The sequence below is a fragment of the Gracilinanus agilis genome, chromosome 4, assembly GCF_016433145.1.
Source record: "Gracilinanus agilis isolate LMUSP501 chromosome 4, AgileGrace, whole genome shotgun sequence".
Lineage (NCBI taxonomy): Eukaryota > Metazoa > Chordata > Mammalia > Didelphimorphia > Didelphidae > Gracilinanus > Gracilinanus agilis.
In genome coordinates this window covers 65,484,865-65,502,741 of record NC_058133.1, presented here as the reverse complement: position 1 = coordinate 65,502,741, position 17,877 = coordinate 65,484,865, and the positions used below count along the sequence as shown (strand labels likewise).

Sequence of the window (17,877 nt, the reverse complement as noted above, 5' to 3'; positions counted from 1 at the left end):
ATAAGGAGCCAGAATTTAAAAAAAAGACAAAAACAACTGATTAGATTTGGGGGTTTAGGAGAGAGTGAGGGAAGAGTACAGATGTAAATCTGAGTGACTGAAAGGATGATGGTGGCTGCCTTCCAGTTGGGAAATGCAGAAGAGAGTTGGGGAGGAGTATAGATAATGAGTTCTGGTTCACATATATTGAGTTAAAAGGCTGTGGGACAACTGGTTCAAGATGTACAAAAGACAGTTGGCTAGGAGAAGGGTGAAGGCTAGATAAGTAGATCGGAAATCATCTTCCTAAAGATGATCATTGAAATTAGTATGGAGGAAAAAGACCCCGGACAGATCTTTCTTTGTAGGCACTCAGGGTTAGTGTCATTAGCACACAGAAAATGAGAGTGAGAAGAGGCAGACAGCTATAGTAAGAGAACTATTAAAATTTCAGAGAGAGTATTCAAGAAGAGAAAGTAATCAAATGATATCTACTAAGTGCTTACCATGTGCAATGTACAAAGACAAAAATAAAATAGTTCTTACCCTTTATTGAGTTTACATTCTACTATAGATGAACCTTGAGAACTCAGGGTCATGTTTGAAGGGACATACCTAATTAGGATTCTGATAAAGATATTCATGCATCGAAATATAGATAGGCAATATAAAACAAATTTTAAAATGTCACAAAACATAATAGTTATAGATTTAGAGCTGGAAGGGACCTCAGAAATTAGAGTCCTTCTCATTTTATATATCAGGGGACCAATGACCAGAAAGAAATAATTTACTTTTAAGATTCTCAGGAAGTGAATAGCACAGCTGGGAGTATATGGTTAAGAACTAAATGGGGAGAGTGGATAAATGTTGAGTATAAAGGGAGACATCACTGTACAGTCAATGGTTAGGCAAGATTTCTTGGGAAGGATGGAACTTGAACCATATTTTATAGGGTGAGTAGGATTTAGATAGAGGAAAGTAGAGAAGAGTTTCAAAGTTGGGGGATGGAAAGGAAAGGATTGTTCAGACAGATATGGGTGGAAGATTGAACATTTCATGTTTAGGAAAGGCTGAATTAGACTTGTCTGGCCAGAGCCAGCAAATTTATGGAGGGCCATGTGACCTGGGATAAATCACTCAGCTCCTCTAAGCCTCAGTTTCCTCATCTAAAAAAATGAAGATGTTGAACATCTTTCTTTTCTGATATTTTGTAATTCTTCTGGGAGATAAAGGTGTACAGGTATAAATTAAATTGCTAGATCTTTCTTGAATATCTAATATTGTTAAGGCAGTGTGATGAGTACATCTTTATTTTTCATTCCCTTAGAAGAAGCAGTCCTGCCATTTCCCTTTGCCCAGGAAGCTGTTGTGTTAGGCCTTCACAAAACCCATTAACAGAGACATGTCCCAACAGAAGAATTTCTCTCTGAGCAAAGCAGAAGCAGAAGGCAGCCTGGGCGAAGGGAAGGTGGTGGATCAGATTCCTTTCCAACTGTTCCCTTTTCTGAGTATTTGAAAAAAACGATAGAAAATGGGATGAAACCTTAGAAACTAGCTGGGTAGATCTGTTTTCATCTATAGGTTGGAGAGGCTTGCTTTAAGGTAGTGTTACAGATTGCCCTCCAGTAATTTTCTTTTCTGAGAGATGAAACCCCCCCCCCCAATAGATGAGGGAGCAGTCTTGCAAAATAGGCACGCCAACCAATTTTCAAGATCTTTCTAGATCTTTCCCCTGGTGTGGGTTATTTCTACCACTGTTGGCATAAGCAATAGAGTCTTGACTACTCAGAAATTATTAAAACCAGAAGTACTTCAGTATTTACAGTGGAAATGTGAGAGTCACTTCTTAGGTCAGTTTTATTGGATCTTGTGGTATACTCTTTTCCCACTTTGAAACTTGCCAGATATACCCAGAAGAAAAATAAAAAGAAAAATAGTTCATTGGCTACAAATCAGTTTTCTTGGGAGAGGGTAATGACCATCATAAAGTTATATAAACTATAAAGTACAACTACTGTATTTCTCTTTGTTATTCCATGGAGCCCCTTTTAAGTCATACAAAGCATAAAATCAGAATTTTTGTAAAAATTATTGCATGACTTTGCAATATTCATCTTTTAAAGAGAGCATATTTCTTTGCTATGCCCAAGAACTGAGTTTAGTTATTATATATCTGGCTTTTGAAAGTAGCATTGGGAAGGAAAGCACATTTTGGACTCAGAGGGTTGCTAGACTTCCTTTGCTTGGAGTCTATACTTTTCTGGTAAAGCCTCTGAGATCTCAGAGTCACAACTTTGAAAGGCAGTGCAGAATAGTGGATAAAGAAATGGCCTCAGAACAGAAAGCTTTTAGCCTATACATGTGATCCCTTTTCCTGTTGACCTTGGACTTCTTCTGGTTGCCCTCTTGTGTAATTCTGGAGTAGAAGTCGCCTTATTGATTTCTTGATCATCTTTTGGTCTAGTATGAAATTCAGAGTTTTGCCAGGAAAGGTTTGTGGGAGTTGGGCAGATAGGCAGCCATCTTGGTCACAAGCCTTGAGAAATAAAGATCTTAACCAAGGAAGAGATAATGTGAGCTTTAAGTGAATTGCTGGGGGTGAGGGGCCAGATAGATTTGTAGGCAAATTCTATCAAACTTTTAAAAATATATATTTATGTCACAAAATTTATTTTCTTTACTCTTTTGATATGGCACAGTCCTGATACCCAAACCAGAGGCAGACAAAGCAAGCAAGAGAACTCTAGCTCGGTCTCACTAAGGACTATTGATTCAAAAATTTAAAATAAGCTCTTCACCCTCCCCCACTCAGCAGGCTGACGGCTCAGTTACTGGGCTGACTATATGAGTCCTTGGCAGAGAGGGTAGCCATGAGGGTTTGCCTCTGATTCATCACATGTGGTCCAGGGCTATAACAAGGACTAGCAGGGAGGAACAGAGTGGGACCACCTGGCTGGACACCTTCTGTCTACTGACTGCAGTGAAAAATTTGCCCCAGGGCAGGCCAGATCAGCAGGTTAGCTCAGCCAGCTGAATCTAGTTTTGTCAGCAAAAGATTGAGAAAAGAGAAGATTCTACCTCAGAGCAGAAAAGCTCAAACACTCTGGTTTAGTAAATCAACAAAGGGACAGGTCTGTATATAGTCCTTAGGCAAGAAAATGTAAATAAAATTAGTAAACAAGAGAGGAAAAAAAGCTAGAATGGAAAGCTTCTTTGGGGATAAGGACCAAAGAACAGAACCAGAGTTTGAGGATAAGATCCAGGAAACATCAAGCAAAGCCTCAAAAAAAACCCCAGAGAATTGTATGCAGGCTATGGAGGAACTCAAACAGGAATTTAAAAATCAAATAAAACTGGTAGAAGAAAAATGGCAAAAGGAAAATAGTAGCCTGAAAAGCAAATAGGTCATCTGGAAACAGAGGCACAGGCATTGAAAACCAGAATTGACCTGCTGGAAAATGATGCAAAAAAATTGGAAGAAGAGAAGAATAACCTGAAAGGAAGAATGGAACAAAAGGAAAAGGAGAATCAAAAGGCCTTGGAAGAAATTCAGTCTTTAAAAAGGAGAATTGAGCAATTAGAATCTAATGACCTCAGGAGACACGAAGACATAATAAAACGAAATAAAAAGAATGAAAAAATTGAAGATGATATGAGATACCTCATTGAGAAAACAACTGACCTGGAGAATAGATCCAGGAGAGAATCATTGGTCTACCTGAAAATCATGATCCCCCCCCCCAAAAAAAAAGCCTAGACATCATACTAAAATAAGCTCTTGCAAGGAGAGTACAAAAGTGTAGTCAGAAAATAATTCAGTGCAATCAAATTTCGAGTCTGGCCTGGATGCTCATTTCTAATTAGAAAAACAATTAACAATCATTTAAATAATAACCACATGGTTATTTCAGTAGATGGAGAACAGGCTTTTGACAAAATAAAGCATTCATCTGTGTTAGAGGCTCTTAAAAGCATAGTAATGAAATGCTTTAATATGATAAAAAGCATATATCTAAAATAAAGGACTTTCACTTGCTTGTAATAAGTACTAGAAATTTTCTCAGTATAAAGAGGGGATGAATCAGGAATGCTTTCTCCTCTCCATAGTTAGTTTGACAAAGTTATAAGATGAGAATAAAATGTAAGTCATGAATATTGGCAAAGTGGAGACAAAAATTAAACCTAATTACAGATGAAACAGCACTGTATTTAGAAAATTTCAGATTCAGAGATGAAACCAGTTTAGATGTCTTAAGTGTTTTACTGACCAAAAAATTTCAGAAAGAAATAATCATAGAAATTACATTTGAAATAATTAAAATACATAAAATATATGGAAGTTCAATTAATAATCCACATGGAAAAAAGGAAAAACACATACTAGATTTGAAGCCAGAAGATCTGAGTTCAAATTCCAGTTCTGCTACTTATTTAATGCTTTTGTGTGTCCTTGGACAAATTACTTAATCTCATTAGGTTTCAATTTTCTTATTTCTAAAATAAAGGAGTTGGACTAGATGACCTCCAAAAGTTTTTTCAAGGTCTGGGTCTATGATCCTACAGATACTAATGCAAAACACTTTTAATAGATATAATAGAAAACTTAAGCAAATTTAGAGATATTCAGTTCTAATGATTAGGTCAATCGGAGATAAAGATAACTATAATGCTTACATTAGTATACAGATTTCTGTTTTGTTGTTCAGTCATTTCCAACTCTTCATGACCCTGAGGATCATACTGTTGATGGAGTTTTCTTGGCAAAGATAATAGAAGGGTTTGCCATTTCCTTCTCTAGTCAGATTAGGTCTGCAAGAGTCCCTAATCAGTTATTGCAAAAAAAAAAAAAATGGAAAGAATAGAGTTACTCATATTTAATTAGATGCAAAGAAAATCCTTTATCCATCCTTGTTAGATTGGTAGTTGGAATAATGTAATATTGGGGATTCAGAGACCTCTGGTGGAAAGAATTACCAGAAACCAAGAGGAAATATTTATAGTAGAAGTGCCAAACTCAGCAGCAAATGATCCACAAATCTCCCCAGTGTGATCTGAACCAGATTAAAATGTAATTGGGAAACACTTAACAAAATAAAAGTATACAATAACATAGATAATATTAATTTTCAGGGTTTTTAAATATCAATTTGTCCATTTTTATCCATTTGACACCACTGTACATGATTAGGGGAGCATAAATACATTGTATTCAGCACTCTTGGAGGCCATACCTATCTCATTGAGATCAGTCATCAGAATATGTAACTTAAAGTCCTAGAGCAGTGGTATGAAATGCAAATAAAAATAGATTTCTGTAGACTGCATATTGATTTTGAAAACTACAAATTACCTTTGTTTATTATTTTTTATTTATTTGGTTAAACATTTCCCAAACACATTTTAATCATGTTCCCTATTGCATGTGATTGATACTTCCATCCTAGAGAGTCTACCTACTAATATAGATACTATTGGGTTTTGAACATTTATTCTCTTTGTATCAGTTAGTGCTTAGAAAAATTCTGATTCCTAAGAGACATAATTTTTGCCCTCTACATTTTTTTAACTAGTGTACAGAATCAGGTGGATGAAGTAATTGATGTCATGCAAGAGAATATTACAAAAGTGATTGAAAGAGGAGAGAGACTGGATGAGCTACAAGACAAATCAGGTGCAAATATTTCCTTTCACATTTGATACTACTTTTATTCTTGTTTTATTTGGTTTTGATTTAATAAACATTAGTATTGATAACTTAAAATTAAGAATTGGTTATATGACTAAGCATACTTAGTAAAACATTGGTACATTTCAGTAAAACATTTTTTACTAAACTTTCAGTTTTTATTATTCCATTTAAATCTGCTAACAAGTGTTTACTTGATCACCTCCTGAATACTGGAGACTGAAGCTAAGGGGGAAAGCTAACTTTTGAGTAAGAGTTTATTTTCTTCTAGAATTCCAGTAGGCTTCCTATTTTTTGGTAACTAAAGAAGTTGTAGGCTTCTGATTACTTCTCACTCATTATTTAGCAAGACAATCTGTCAGACTTTTCTGCTGTTGACATTCTTTGTTTTGCTAGCCCAGGTTTGGTTACCTTCATTTAGCCATAGATTTTCGTCCTTACGTGATATTTATATCTATACTTAGTAGAAAGGTTATCCTTTATAAATTTATTTGACCAAAAAACTTGACTGTTTATCTAAAATTCACTGGCTTGGCTCAGCTCATTTCCCTGGTATTCTCTAGCTTTAAAAAGTAAATAATTTTCTTATCTAAACTCTTAATCACTTAAAAATTAAGCCATTTAACTTTTTTTTTTTTTATATAACCCTTATCTTCCATCTTGGAGTCAATACTGTGTTGGCTCCAAGGCAGAAGAGTGGTAAGGGTAGGCAGTGGGGGTCAAGTGACTTGCTCAGGGTCACATAGCTGGGAAGTATCTGAGGGCAGATTTGAACCTAGGACCTTCTGTCTCTAGGCCTGGCTCTTAATCCACTGAGCTACCCAGCTGCCCCCACCATTTAACTTTTTAATACTATTCTTCCTCAAAGTTGGCATCTGTCATGAATGATTTAGTAGTCATTAATTTATTCAATAATCACTTATTAATCCACTACTACTTGTAGAATTATGCCCTACTTTATGTAAATTAATAATATAATCAAACTATAATTATTTGAAGTTTTATTTGAAACACATTGTAACATTTCTTTGGGGATGATATTACATTTATGATTAAGAAGAAGTAAATTTGCAAAACTAGAAATGAATGTTTTCTTGTCCTTGTGTGGTCTGATAAGGATATCCCTGTGCCTTAATCATTCTCTCTGTCTCCTCTATTTTTTAGAAAGCTTATCAGATAATGCAACAGCTTTTAGCAACAGATCTAAACAGCTTCGAAGACAAATGTGGTGGCGTGGATGCAAAGTGAGTAAATGGGAAAGTGGCAGATTATTACTGTATGGTGAAGTAGAGCAATAAAAAAACATGATAAAGACCATTGAGACAGTGGGAAGTAAAGAGGATTCAAGAATATTTAAAAAAGCATTTCTGCACATTTCTTTTATAAAACATAATTCACAATAACTTTTCAACAGATTATTTCCTCCAGATAGATTTATCCCAGTGATGGGAAAACTTTTTAAATAGGGGGCCAAAGGAAAGGAAATGCTCATCTGTCAGTCTGTTTCTAAGGCAACTCTTTCAAAGTTTCATTGTATTATATCCTACTTATTGTATTCTTCAGATTAGGAATAATGTTGTGGGCAGGATAGAACATTTCTGGGGGCTGGATCAGGCCCTCAGGCTGTAGTTTGCCCATCACTGATTTATCCCATTATAAAAGCTGTTGCCCTTATAGATTTTTTCATTCCTTCTTTCTAAAGACTATTCACAGTTAAGAATGGAACTTCCTTTTTACAGTGAAATATTTTATTAAAAATTTAATATTGAACATCAATATAATGAATTAAGTTGTTCAGTTTTCAGTCGTGTCTGACTCTTTGTAACCCTTTTTGGAGTTCTCTTGGCAAAGATACTGGAATGGTTTTCCATATCCTTCTCTAGCTCATTTTACAGATGAGGAAATGGAGACCCACAGGGTTAAGTAACTTGTCCAGGGTCATATAGCTGATGTCTGAAGCCAAATTTGAACTCAGGAAGAGTAGTCTTCCTGACTCCAGGCTAGGCACACTATTCACTGCACCATATAGCTACCCTCCAGTGACCTGAAATTGGGGCAGCTAGGTAGCTCAGTGGATAAGAAGCCAGGCCTGGAGATGGGAGGTCCTGGGTTCAAATTTGACCCCATTCACTTACTAGCTGTGTGCCCTGGGCAAGTCACTTAGTCCCAGTTGCCTAGCCCTCATTGCTCTTTTGTCTCAGACCCTACACAAGTATCAATTCTAAGACAGAAGGTAAGAGTTTTTTAAAAATTGAACTGAAATTCCTTAGTTATTATATTTAAATTAACTTCAATTTATAAAGTTTCATAACAGTTTTCAGTCACTCCTTATAATTCCTCATCAGGGAATTTTTTGTCTATTCATTCTTTCCCCCCAATTGATGCCTTTTCTTTTAATATCACATTCATTTCTGAATATCTCTTTCCCCTCTCGGGAAAAGATGAAAAAAAGAAAAAAAATACAGGTCAGCAAAGTCAACCCTAACATAAAGTTTATAGTATATATGCAATATTCCGCACCTCTAGTCCTTCACCTAAAATTGCAAAATTCCTCTAAAGTTTAAGAAGAAATGATATTGTTATTTTAGATGAACGAACAGAAGAGGGATGAAAAATAATAGGCAGTGTCAAAGTCAGTTATTTGGCAAATTCATTTTTAACAAAAATCTAAGTACCCAACATTATTCTAGCCAGTTCTACTGGTCTCACAAAAATTTTAACAGGAAAAAATATATTTACAGAGACATTCCTGCAGAAATTTTTATGTGAACTGTTCATAACTCTTTAATTTATCTTGACTACCAAACATTAGAGGAAAAATATTTCTTTTATGCTCAGATGATAACTTTGAAATTTCATGTTAGCAGATCCCTCATTTCCCTTCTTGTCCTGGTTGTCATTCTTGGCTTTCTTTTTTTTTTTTTAAACCCTAAATTTCCATCTTAGAATCAATACTTTGCATTGGTTCCAAGGCAGAAGAGAGGTAAGGTCTAGGCAAGGGGGTTAAGTGGCTTGCCCATGGTCAGTCATTAGGTAGTGTATAATTGGAATTTGGGAGATGCCATTTAAAAGTATGTTATATATTTCCTATGGACATGTGAGGGACTTTGAAACTGCATTTCCCATGATTCCTCATGGCAAACAGGAAGTATGATGATGTAAGAGAGGGGTTAAATCTCCTGGGTGAGGAGGAAGTCACTCTCTTAGCTAGGAGCATGCGATAGGAAAGGTAAATGGCGGAGGCGGCAGTTTGAATACTTATAGGCGCGTGGTCTAATGCTTTTATCCCTATCAGCATGGCTTTAATTAAACTACTAATTTCTATATTTATATCAGTCTATCATTTTTAATCGAAACATTAGGTAGTGTCTGAGGTCAGATTTGAACTTGGGATTTCCCATCTCTAGACTTGGCTTTCAATCCTTACAGCCACCTAGGTGTGCCCCCCATTCTTGGCTTTCTTGAGAACTTTAGAGATTCACTCCTTTTGCAGTAAGTGCTATTATAGAAAGAGATTTAATTTTGGGGTTCAGCAGTATTCTTTTTGCTTTCTTTGCCCGTTGCTGGCATTTTGCTTTGCCAGTCTTCAGTGAAAGCTAATTCTCCATCCTTTTTGATTTTTTTCAACTAATCACCATAGTGGTGATATAGGGAGAACCATCCATTTGGGAAGAGAAACCCATGACATAAAAACTTGGGGCCTCCACACCCAAGACAGCTCTGACTTCTGTGGTTAATCTGCATTTTTAGATAATCAAGATTTACATATCTACATGGTCTACCATCTTCTTGGGAAGGTCAGGAAGCTTTGGAAACTATACCCTGATTTTCAAAATTTGCTGAGGTATACTTTTTTTCATTAACAATTTGAAGGTTTTCAGTTGAAAAGGGAATTTTAATTCATGTTTCTCCTATCCGCCACATACTTAGGACAAGACCTAAAATATAGAATGAAAAGTCAAAAAAGCATAGAAAATCAGTAGAATTACTTTACTAGACATTTCATTATTTTTATCATGCAACTTATAAAATGAACATTTGGCAAGTCTTTCTTGATATGTCATTATTTCTCTGAAATCTAGTTCACTTATAATCCTGAAAGCTTCAGGAAAGAGAAAGACAGTAAAATATTGTAGGAAGTTTATCAGGAGGTTTGGAGCCTGAGGATTTAGACTTCAATCTGGGACCTGCTACTTATTAACTTTGTGACTTTATGAGAATACTTAAGGAGACGTTTATAGCATTTTGTAATACATTTTATATACTTTCTCACTCAAGTCTCACGACACTGTAAAGTAAGTATTATAAATATTAATGTTATAATTTTACATACTTGGAAACTGAGAATTAGTGAAATTAAGTTACATAGGAAGTGTCTGAGCCAGGATCTTCAGGCTGACCTCTTTCCAGCTCCAAAAACTTTTTATACTGTGCTATATCACACTGCAATTTCTATATCTATAAAGAGGTTCTAAAGCCTCTATTATTTTTTCAAATGAGCAAGATTTCATCGAAGATTACACAAATTCATTGTTTCTTTGTTTTCTCATCTGTAAAATGAGGCTATTTACTATTTGATCTCTAACCTTCAAGCTTTAAATCCAATTATCTTAACTGAAACTTATTACAAGATCTATCCTACCAGGACTACTGATTAAACCTCTTTACCTAGGGTTCAAGATCAGTCTGTGTTGTGTTGAATTCTTCTGGATTGTATTATAGCAAGGTTCCAGAGAGATATTTTTTATTTTAATTTTTTTAATCTGAAATTATTTTAAAATTTAAATTAAATTTAAAATAAATGAAAAGATTACAGTTAGGAGAGTTTTAATTTATTTTTGTTTTTATTTTTTTGTATTTCCTTGAACTCTGACTCAGTTTAAATTGGTCCCTTTCCCTTTCTTTCTCACACATAGATACAGTACTGCTATTGTTTCATTTAGGCATTCCCTGGCAGTATTGTATACTCCAAAAAGGAAACACTATTCATTGAAGCGTTTTAAAAGTTATATAAGATTTTCCTTTCTTATCTTCCAAATTTTGGATCTTACACAATTTGAAAGGACTTTATGATATATATATGTGTTTTGGATGAGTTTATAAAACTCTTAGGATTTTGTTCCATACTAACTTAGTGTTCAGACAAAAAGTGTTAAAGCACTTGAGTTCATATCTGTGTAAATCCTAAAATATGACAATTGTTTCCTTCTGGCTTGACCATGTATTTTTTTTCTTGGTTATAATAAATAATCCAAACCAAAGAGCTGTAGGACATCTTCCAGGTCTTTTTAGTTTATACATGTGTGTGTGTATACATTGTATATACATTGTAATCATTAAGGATCTGCCTGTATATACAGGCATGCAAACACACACACACACACACACACACACACACACACACACACACAGCAGAATTTTGAATGTAATGCCACCAAAATGTTCCTGATTTGGCTTTAAGAGAGATTCAAGGCAGATCCTGAATGATTACAATTTGTGGCACCAAAAAATTGTTTTTTACTTGTTCAGTGTAAACTACTCTGCATGGTTTATGGAAAATTTTGCTGAAAGACCTTTATTTGGAGTAAAGAAAAATCAGTTTATGAATTTACTTTTAAATACTAAGCAAACAGTGGGCTATTTTCAAATTCATATAAAGAGATCCTGAATAATAGGCAAGGCCTGACTCAATCACATGCCCTGGTAATTTAGGCTTAATGATGGAATGTGAGATACTCAACAGTGAGCAAAAGGAGATGGAGTTGCCTATAGAAGGGGAAGAATATTCAATAAAGCTGTGTATCAAACACTCCACAAGTTGCTTCAGCTGACTGAAGAGCATCTGACCCTGAACTTCTCTTGGGGGGCCAGGGTTGGGTCTAGCCTCAAGTGTAGACTGAAGCACTATAGGGTGGTTTTGGCTCAGGCAACCAAGAAGTGATGTCAGCTGCCCAAACACTTATTCCCTTGAGTTAATCAAGGCTCAAAAATGATTTTAACAGGGACAGCCAAATGGCTCAGTAAATAGAGAGTCAGACCTGGAGATGGGAGGTCCTGGATTAAATCTGGCCTCAGACACTTCCAGCCGTGTGACCTTGGATAAGTCCTTTAAGTTACCTCGCCTTACCACTCTGATGCCTTAGGACCAATATTTACTATCCATTCTAAGATAGAAAGTAAGGGTTTTAAAAAAAAGTTACCCTATCCCAAAACTTGAATGGGGAAGGAAGTTGAATATTATAGTTATTATAGAAAAGTTTGCCCAAAGACTTCTATTTAAAGTAATCAAAAAAAGCAATTTATGAATTCACTTTTAATATTGAATAATCAGTGAGACATTTTCAAATGCATATATAAAGAGAGGGTGAGGATATTGGTCTCATCACACTGTAATTTGTAAGGCTAAATATTCATTAACATACCCATCTCTCTTCCAAACTTCATTATATCTCTTGAGCTCCCCATTATTCTACCAGTCCCTCAGTTTCACAGTATTGGTGTCATCCTCAACTCGATTCTCCCTCACCCCATAAATCTAATCAGCTGCCAAATCTTGCCACTTCAGCCTTCACATTTCTCAAATTTTTCCTCTTCTTTCTATCACACAGTCACTACTCTAGTTCAAGCCTTCGTCATCTCTTGCCTAGACTACTATGATAGCCTTCTGGGTGGTCTCCCTGCCTTGAGTCTCTCTAAAACCTAATGCATCCCCCATACAGCCTAATACATAGTCATTTAGGAAAAATGATTTTTTTAACAGACTATGTTATGCCCTTACCCATTAAATTTAAATGGCTCCTTATTAACTCTAGGATCAAATAGAAAGAACTTTCAAGGGCAGCTAGGTGGCTCAAAGGGTAAAGAGCCAGAACTGGAGTCAAGAGGACCTGAGTTCAAATTTGGCCCCAGACACTTCCCAGCTGTATGACCCTGGACAAGTCAGTTAAGCACAGTTACCTAACCCTTACCACTGTTCTGCCCTGGAACTGATACTTCTTTCAATTCAAAGACAGAAGGTAAGGGTTTAAATAAAAAAAAAAAGTCCTCTTGGGCATTTAAATCTCATTAAAGCCTGATCTTATTCTATCTTCCCAATCTTATTAGACCTCATTCTCCTCCATATACTCCAGGTAAGGTCCAGGCGAACATGTCTTTTTGCTTTTCCTATTACCCAAACACTTCATCTGCTACTTATGTGCCTTTGCAGTGGTTGTCCTCTGTGCCTGGAATGCACTTCTTCCCCTCCTCCATCTCTTGGAATCACTGATTTCCTCCAATATTCTTCCCAAGCACAACCTTCTCCACAAGGCTTTTCCTGATCCTCTCTATTTGCCACTGCATTCACCTCAAGTTCATGTTTTATTTATACCTATATATGTAAATGTTGGTTCTCCCATTGAAATGGAAACTCCTTAAGAGCAGTGATTACTTTTTTATCGTTATATCCTTGGCACCTTGCACATTGTAGGCAAGTGTTTCTTGATTGATTAATTGTTACTAAATTATTTGACCAAGATGCAATGCTTGCTGGAACTAGAACTCAGTTTTATCTCCTATTTCATTCTCACCCCAGGTGAATCACATAATCTGTTCAGCTGAATTCTTTGTAGGGAACACCATTGATAGCTCTCAAAATGAAAATACAAACATTAATAAAGCTATGAAGATAATTTAATTAAAATTATCATTTACTTTGAAAAGAAGTGCTATTAAAGTATCCTTCATTCCTATTCTATGTATGTTCCATTTAAAAATTTAGATTTCTTTTTAATTCAATGTTTATTTACTCTTTTTGTGTGTAGAATGCTGTAACATATATGTGAACAGAGCCCTCAAATACAGTAATATAGTGTTGCTCTGATCAGGTTTCATAATGTTGTTAGATGTTATAATTAGACCAAAATGTAATATCTTTCTTTCCCTCGAATCAAATTAATCTAGTTTAATACTTTTCAGCTCCATTAAGCTCTGTGCGCTCTCTGACCCTTACCACCCTGATGGTCCCTTCCTCCCATTATGTTCTGTTCCTATTTTCTTCACATTCCCTAACTCCTGTCTATACTTTATTACTCCCCACCTCACTCCTACTTCTCATTCCTACACCTTCTTTTAGGCTTTCCATAGTGACAAGTATCATCTCTAGAACTGGACTCAGTTCCATCCAGATGTCAATCTCCCTTTGTGTCTCTATCCTCCCAGTATTTCTCACATAATTTTCTCTGTTAAATTCAATCCTAGTGCTATTTTCATATTTATAATAATTTTGCTATTCTGTATTGACATTAAGCATATATGTTTTCATGAAACCATCTGGGGGATGCCTATAAACTAAATTTTTGTCACTCCCCCTTTAGGATAAAGACTCAAAACATTAATAAAACTGACTCATATCAAGGATTTGGTTTTTTTTAAAATCAATTTCCAGAGAATTTTTTGAAGTCAGTATGAATTTTACTTAATTTCTTCCAACAAGGATGAGGAACCTTTTTTTTTTCACCTAAGATTACTGATCCAAACATGTAAATGAATGAAAGAGGAAAAAATAAAATTCAATTAAAATCACATAAGTTTTTTTTTAAAGGCTTAATTTAGTCTTAGAATTTGAGGAGTAGAAAAAAAATTAAAATTAATTTGCCACTAGTCTCTTTTAAAAATTAAGTCCAGGAAACATCATTTTAGTAAATATAAATAATGAAAGACATACATGTCAGTTTTTCCCAAGAGAGTGGTAAAATACCCCCATTTCTGAGGCACTCTGGTTAAATAAGATTTCGCTGTGATTTTTTTTGTTTACCTTTTTTTTTTTTTTGATTAGGAAACACTAATGGTCTTCTATCTTTTTTTTTTATATTGCAGATGAAGGCCATCATGGCTCTAGTTGCTATTATCCTTTTGCTGGTGATTATCAGTGAGTATTGATAGTTCTTTCTGCAGAATATCACTTGGAGTTAAGTTTAAATTTCCTTTTTTATTTCTATCCAGTCATTCTAGTATAACCAAGTTAAGAGCACATCATTTCTCTACTAAGACTTATGTGCTGACTTGTGGCCTTGTGCTCTACACCAAAGCATTGACTTCACACTGCTGCTTCCTTCCTTCCTTCCTTCCTTCCTTCCTTCCTTCCTCCCTCCCTCCCTCCCTCCTTCTCTTCCTTTCTTTCTTTCCTTCTTCCCTCCCTCCCCTTCTACCTTGGAAACAAGGTAGAAGGGGAGGAAGTGGTAAGGCAGAAGAGTGGTAAGGGCTAGGCAATGGTGGTCAAGTGACTTGCCCAGGGTCACACAGCTAGAAGTGTCTGAGGCCAGATTTGAACCCAATCTGCTGAGCCACCCAGCTGCCCCCTGCCACTTACTTTCCTATATTCTTTTTAGTATTCTTTGATTCAAGAATGAACTGAATATTATCAGGGCATTTCATTGTTGATGTATTTTTTAAATTTTGTTTTTTTTAAAGATTGAAGGAAAGTAAAATGCATCTCCTCTTATAAAAACAAGGTTGTTTTTGCTTTTCACGCCCATTTTAGGGAGTTTTGTGGGTATTTTTGAATTTGAAATTTCCTTAGGGTAATCTCTTGAAGAACTTTGATTTGATATTTATTATTTGTTGGCATATAGCATCTCTTGATTGGGTAGATAAAGTCAAAGATATATATTTTTTAAAATCCCCAACCTTAGCTCTACCTCCTATTTCACATTCCACGAGTAGATAGCCAAATATAGTGTTAACATCTCAAATATTCTTCACTCTCACTCACCCCACATAGCCAATCAGTTGACAAATCACATCATTTCTATTTCACCAACATGTTCAAATATATCTTTGCATGTACACAGCCACTACCTTAATTCAGACCTCTTTCCTGGCTACTGCAATAGCCTTCTAACTTGTCTCCCTGCCTTGAGCATCTCGCTACAGAAATCTATCTTCCACAGAGCTACCAAAGGAATTTTCCTAAAGCATCAAGCCTGACCATGGCCTCCATTCATTAAACTTGGATGACTCTTATTCTAGGATCAACTTTAAACTCCTCCATTTGTCATTTAAAGTCATTTGTTATTTGCAGTTTGGCCCTTGTTTGTCTTTCTGGACCATTCATGAACCTTGTGGTCTAGCCATTATGGCCTTTTTACCAATCCTCTTATACAGTATGTCGCTCCTGTAAGATTAAAAATTAATATCCTAATACTCCAAGTATTATATTTAATAAGATTTTATTAATAATAACTTGAAGTAAAAAGAATGAAAAGACAAATGTAAAAGCCTGAGTAAAGCCAGTTTTCCCAGCTGTGCATGCAGTAGAAAAGAGAGCCGGGGCACACACACAACTATATACAAACAATGTAAGCATGCAACTTGGGTATGAAAAGGAAAGAAATTCTGGGAGATGAAGTCCAAGAGTTCAAGATTTTCTAATTACACACTCCTATCTTTGGGCCTTTGCACTAAATAACCCACTTGCTTAGAATGCCTTTCCCCTCATCTTCTGTTCTTAGAATCGCTCATTTCCTTCAAAACTTAGCTCAAGTGCTGCCTTCCATTTTCTCTTTTCTCTCACTGCTGTCTCCCCCTCTCTGATGCCTTTTGTTTATGTGTACATGTACGCGCACACACACACACACACACACAATCTATATTTTGTAGATATTTACAGTATTCTATATTGTCTTCCTCAATTCATTGTAAGCTCTATGAGAGCAGGGATTTTTTACTTTTATTTTTGTATTACAATCTCTGGGCATATAGTAGGCCTTTTAATAAATGCTCCTTAACCAATTGACATACTGTTGGTTGTTTTTTTCTCTCTTATAGTTCCTATTGTCCTGAAATATCGGTCTTGATTCGGTGACCAGAGATCTCCATTAAAACAGTTCTGGGACAATTTTAAAAAAAAAAGAAGATTGCTGCATAATTTAACAAAATATGTATATAACTTTCAAAAGTTTTTTTTTTCTGAAGAAGTAAAAAGAGGCAAGTGTCCAGTTCAAATTGGAGTATTGACAAGTTCCTGATTAGCCTCCTCCCTTTCACCAAAATATGCTTTCATTAATTTATTTTAAAACAGAAATGCCTACTTTGCCACATTCTAGGAGCCTGATTTTAAACTTGATACTTGCCAATACATTATTTGTATATATAGTTAAACATTAATGATGATATTTATAATTTAACACAATTTCCTACTGTAAACTAGAGAGGTGGGGATTTATTGCATCAAGTTCAGGGAGAGGGTGGGGGATGAGAAGCATATATGTAAACATTATGTAAAAAGGGATGGTAACCATTCAATTAATGATTACAAAATGTGTAATTTTTCTCATGTAAAAAAAATTAGGTTTTGGAAATAGTTTCCATATATTTATGGAGAAACTAATGTTTTCAATCCTGCTACTTTCAACTGTGACTAAAGACATTCCAGTAAACCTATTTTGCCTGTATGTAGAATCCGTGACAGCTTTTTTTTTACTTTGGAGCTATGTTAGTGGATCCTGATCAGTCTTAAAGCACAGCCTGGCACAGTTAAGGCAGGAAAAGAGACTGAAGGAAATGAAGGCGTCAGTGGAGTGTTTGGGACTGGCTCCTACACATGGGTGCATTATTATTGAAAATGATCAGCTTTCATTTCCCTCCAGTAATAGGAGATAAATTAAGAGATCATGAGTAAAAGAAATCCACAGATACTCACTTTGTTCCAGTAATTTGCCCTCAACAGAACCTCTTTCCAGAGCTGTGCTAACAAGGAACAAAAATAATTTGCTTTGAATTTGATAGCCTTTCCCTGCAACCTGTCTTTCCTCTGGTAGTAGTGCCCACTTGCTCACAAGGTGGCCAAAAAGCAAGCAACAGGACATAGGAGAAGCCCCCAGGAGCCTGAGTAATCCACAATGGGATCATCTGTGCCTGAAAAATCACATGCTGTTGAATGTTGACAGTTTAACATTTTTCTTGAACTACTTATACTTAATAAATAATTAAAGACAGGTTATGAGATTCTTTTTTTTTTCAGCTTAATCTAAGTTGTACAGACATAGTCATGTTCTTCATGCAAGCCAAAAAGAAAATACAAAATCTATTTAAAAACAGGGCAAAATTCCACAATGAAAAATGATTTTACAGCAGCTTTGTCCATATATCCTTGTATATAGAAGGCACATCTTCACAAAGTTTAAGTATCAATGAGCAACAAGAAGAAAAATGACAATATTTAATAAATA

At 35.5% G+C, this 17,877-nt stretch overlaps 1 protein-coding gene across 3 annotated transcripts in view; it reads left to right on the top strand.

Moving 5' to 3' along the window:
- VAMP4 (vesicle associated membrane protein 4) overlaps positions 1-17,643 on the top strand; it is a 47,907-nt gene extending 30,264 nt beyond the window's left edge. For 2 of the 3 annotated variants that reach the window (XM_044671870.1, XM_044671869.1), the window contains exons 5-8: positions 5,553-5,653; positions 6,833-6,912; positions 14,525-14,576; positions 16,475-17,643. In XM_044671870.1, the coding sequence (XP_044527805.1) occupies positions 5,553-5,653; positions 6,833-6,912; positions 14,525-14,576; positions 16,475-16,503 (262 nt within the window). In that variant the 3' untranslated portion in view covers positions 16,504-17,643. The remainder of the gene's footprint in view (positions 1-5,552; positions 5,654-6,832; positions 6,913-14,524; positions 14,577-16,474) is intronic. The other variant, XM_044671871.1, reaches the window with a different exon arrangement.
- The last annotated feature ends 234 nt before the right edge of the window (positions 17,644-17,877 follow it).